Source organism: Pithys albifrons, chromosome 7 (genome assembly GCF_047495875.1).
Source record: "Pithys albifrons albifrons isolate INPA30051 chromosome 7, PitAlb_v1, whole genome shotgun sequence".
Taxonomy (NCBI): domain Eukaryota; kingdom Metazoa; phylum Chordata; class Aves; order Passeriformes; family Thamnophilidae; genus Pithys; species Pithys albifrons.
The window spans coordinates 60,907,984-60,910,698 of NC_092464.1; the positions used below are offsets into that span (position 1 = coordinate 60,907,984).

At 50.2% G+C, this 2,715-nt stretch overlaps 1 protein-coding gene across 1 annotated transcript; it reads left to right on the forward strand.

Annotated features, from left to right (window-relative positions):
• The first annotated feature begins 294 nt into the window (after window positions 1-294).
• On the forward strand, window positions 295-1,263 carry LOC139674700 (olfactory receptor 14C36-like). Its single transcript, XM_071561305.1, has one exon. The coding sequence runs from the start codon at window positions 295-297 to the stop codon at window positions 1,261-1,263; it is 969 nt and encodes a 322-aa protein (XP_071417406.1).
• The last annotated feature ends 1,452 nt before the right edge of the window (window positions 1,264-2,715 follow it).

Sequence of the window (2,715 nt, forward strand, 5' to 3'; positions counted from 1 at the left end):
GCCATGAAAATGAGGATTTCTCCAGTGGGACAGAACCTTCACCAGATGTGTGCAGAGATGGAACTTTTGCATTAAATGTGGGTTAAATCTGATGTTCCTTTTGAATGCCAGAGCTGTAATAAAAAATTTGCATATTCCAATGCAGTAGAGGAGCACTGACTCATTGGCAGAGCATTTGGTAATATTTCACACACTTATTTTAGCTAAAAACACACTGTTTTTTTCAGAGAGCTCTGCCCTTAATACTCCCTGTATTTTCCTTTTTTGAACAGACCCTGTGCTAAGAAACAACACATGTCCAACAGCAGCCCCATCAGCCAGTTCCTCCTCCTGCCATTGGCAGACACGCGGCAGCTGCAGCTCCTGCACTTGTGGCTCTTCCTGGGCATCTCCCTGGCTGCCCTTTTGGGCAACGGCCTCATCATCAGCGCCGTAGCCTGCAACCACCACCTGCACACCCCCATGCACTTCTTCCTGCTCAACCTGTCCCTCACAGACCTGGGCTGCATCCTCACCACTGTCCCCAAAGCCATGCACAACTCCCTCTGGGACACCACAGCCGTCTCCTACACGGGATGTGCTGCACAGCTCTTTTTCTTTGTCTTCTTCATGACAGCAGAGTTTTCCCTCCTTACCATCATGTGCTACGACCGCTACGTTGCCATCTGCAAACCCCTGCACTACGGGACCCTCCTGGGCAGCAGAGCTTGTGCCCACATGGCAGCAGCTGCCTGGGCCAGTGGTTTTCTCTACTCTCTGCTGCACACAGTCAATACATTTTCCCTGCCCCTGTGCCAGGGCAATGCCCTGGACCAGTTCTTCTGTGAAATCCCTCAGATCCTCAAGCTCTCCTGCTCACATTCCTGCCTCAGGGAAGTTGGCTTTATTGTGGTTAGTGTCTTTTTAGGACTTGGTTGTTTCATTTTCATAGTTTTCTCCTATGTGCAGATCTTCAGGGCTGTGCTGAGGATTCCCTCTGAGCAGGGACGGCACAAAGCCTTTTCCACGTGCCTCCCTCACCTGGCTGTGGTCTCCCTGTTTGTAAGCACTGTCATGTTTGCCTACCTCAAGCCTCCCTCCATCTCCTCCCCATCCCTCGATCTGGCACTGTCAGTTCTTTATGCAGTGGTTCCTCCAGTACTGAACCCCCTCATCTACAGCCTGAGGAACAAGGAGCTCAAGGATGTCCTGAGAAAAATGATGACTGGATGCTGCTCAGTAGCAAGAACCTGCCAGTTTTCTTCTGTACGGTGTTCAGAATAAAACTCATGCCAGGCTCAGTTTGCTTTTCCAGTTTTTTCTTTGTGGTCAGTGGGGCCTTTTTGCTATAATGTTGTGCTCAATTAAATAGTTTTATTCATCTTGTCATCTAAATCACTGTCTCATTTATTAATGCAACTCTTTTAATCTTTAATTGAGTAATTGTGCTATCTCTATATTTAAATAAAATAAACTCTCTTGCATTAGCCTTGTGTGTCTGAGGAGATCATTGGAGATCATTGGATTTTTCCTTTCAGGCACCTACTCATCAGTTCCACGTGTGCAGAGAAGGGCAAAGAGTCCCAGCACAGCAGCACTGCCAGGGAGCACCAGCACTGGGCCTTTGCTGACCTGCTCTCTTTCCACTTGTACACTCTCCTGCAGAGCCCCTGGGCTGGACTAAGGCCTTGATCCTCTGCCAGCTGGGACACAGACCTGCTGCATGTCCATCCTGGGCTCACAGGCAGGGACAGGCCATGGGCACTGCTGGGACACAGCTGGACTCCACAACAGCAGCTCCATCAGGAAAGGGCTTCTCCTTAGCTCAGGACATGCAGCCTTAGGGCTTTTTGCAAAGTCACTCTCAAGAACATGCCAAGGGATAGACTCTATAGAGGCTCCTTGTTTCCTTGTTCTTCAGGGGATCATTGTGATGAGATCAGGGTTCCAGTGAGGTCTTCAACAGACTCAGATCTGCTTCAAGTACTACTTGTTCATGGCCAGTGAGCTTGGAGATGGCAAGTCATCATTTTTAAACTCTCATTGCTATAGAGAATGTGACAGAGCTGGCTGCAGGTGAATATTTAAGTGAACCAAGTTGGGAGCTGCCAGGAGAACACAGGGGACCTGCAGGCCCAGTGTGTGCCAAGGATCAGCAATAAATGGAGGTCTGTGAGCACAGACCTGTCCAGGGTCATGTCACCCAGAGATTGTACTCTAAATCTTTCTGTGAAGCAGCAAACAGAGCCCTGTAACTGCAGGGGCTACAGCAGGCACAGGGAAACAGATCCAGTGAGTGTTCCGTGTAACCCTCAGTGAACACACACTACTGCTACCCATGACAACAATAGCAGTAAGTAAATAAACCCCACATGAGGTGCACAACACCATTGCTCCATTGCTCACCACTCAGTGCCCAATGCCCAGCCCAGCCCAGACACAGATCAGCCCTTCCTGACCAACCCCCCATTAGCACCCTGAGCACAGCCCTGCATCAAAGGGAACATCCCTTGGGCCAGTTGGGCTCAGCTGTCCTGGCCCTGCTCCCTCCCAGTCCTGTGACCCTCAAGAGATCATTGGAGGCCATGACTGAACAAACCTCTCAGGCACTCGGTGTGGGAAGGAAAACCCAAAGCATCTGGAAAAACCTGCAGTCCCTTGGAGCATTAACAAGCCCCACCAAAGGGCCATTCCTGACAAAGCCTCTCCAGGGACTTGTCCCAGCAGATCCTTGGA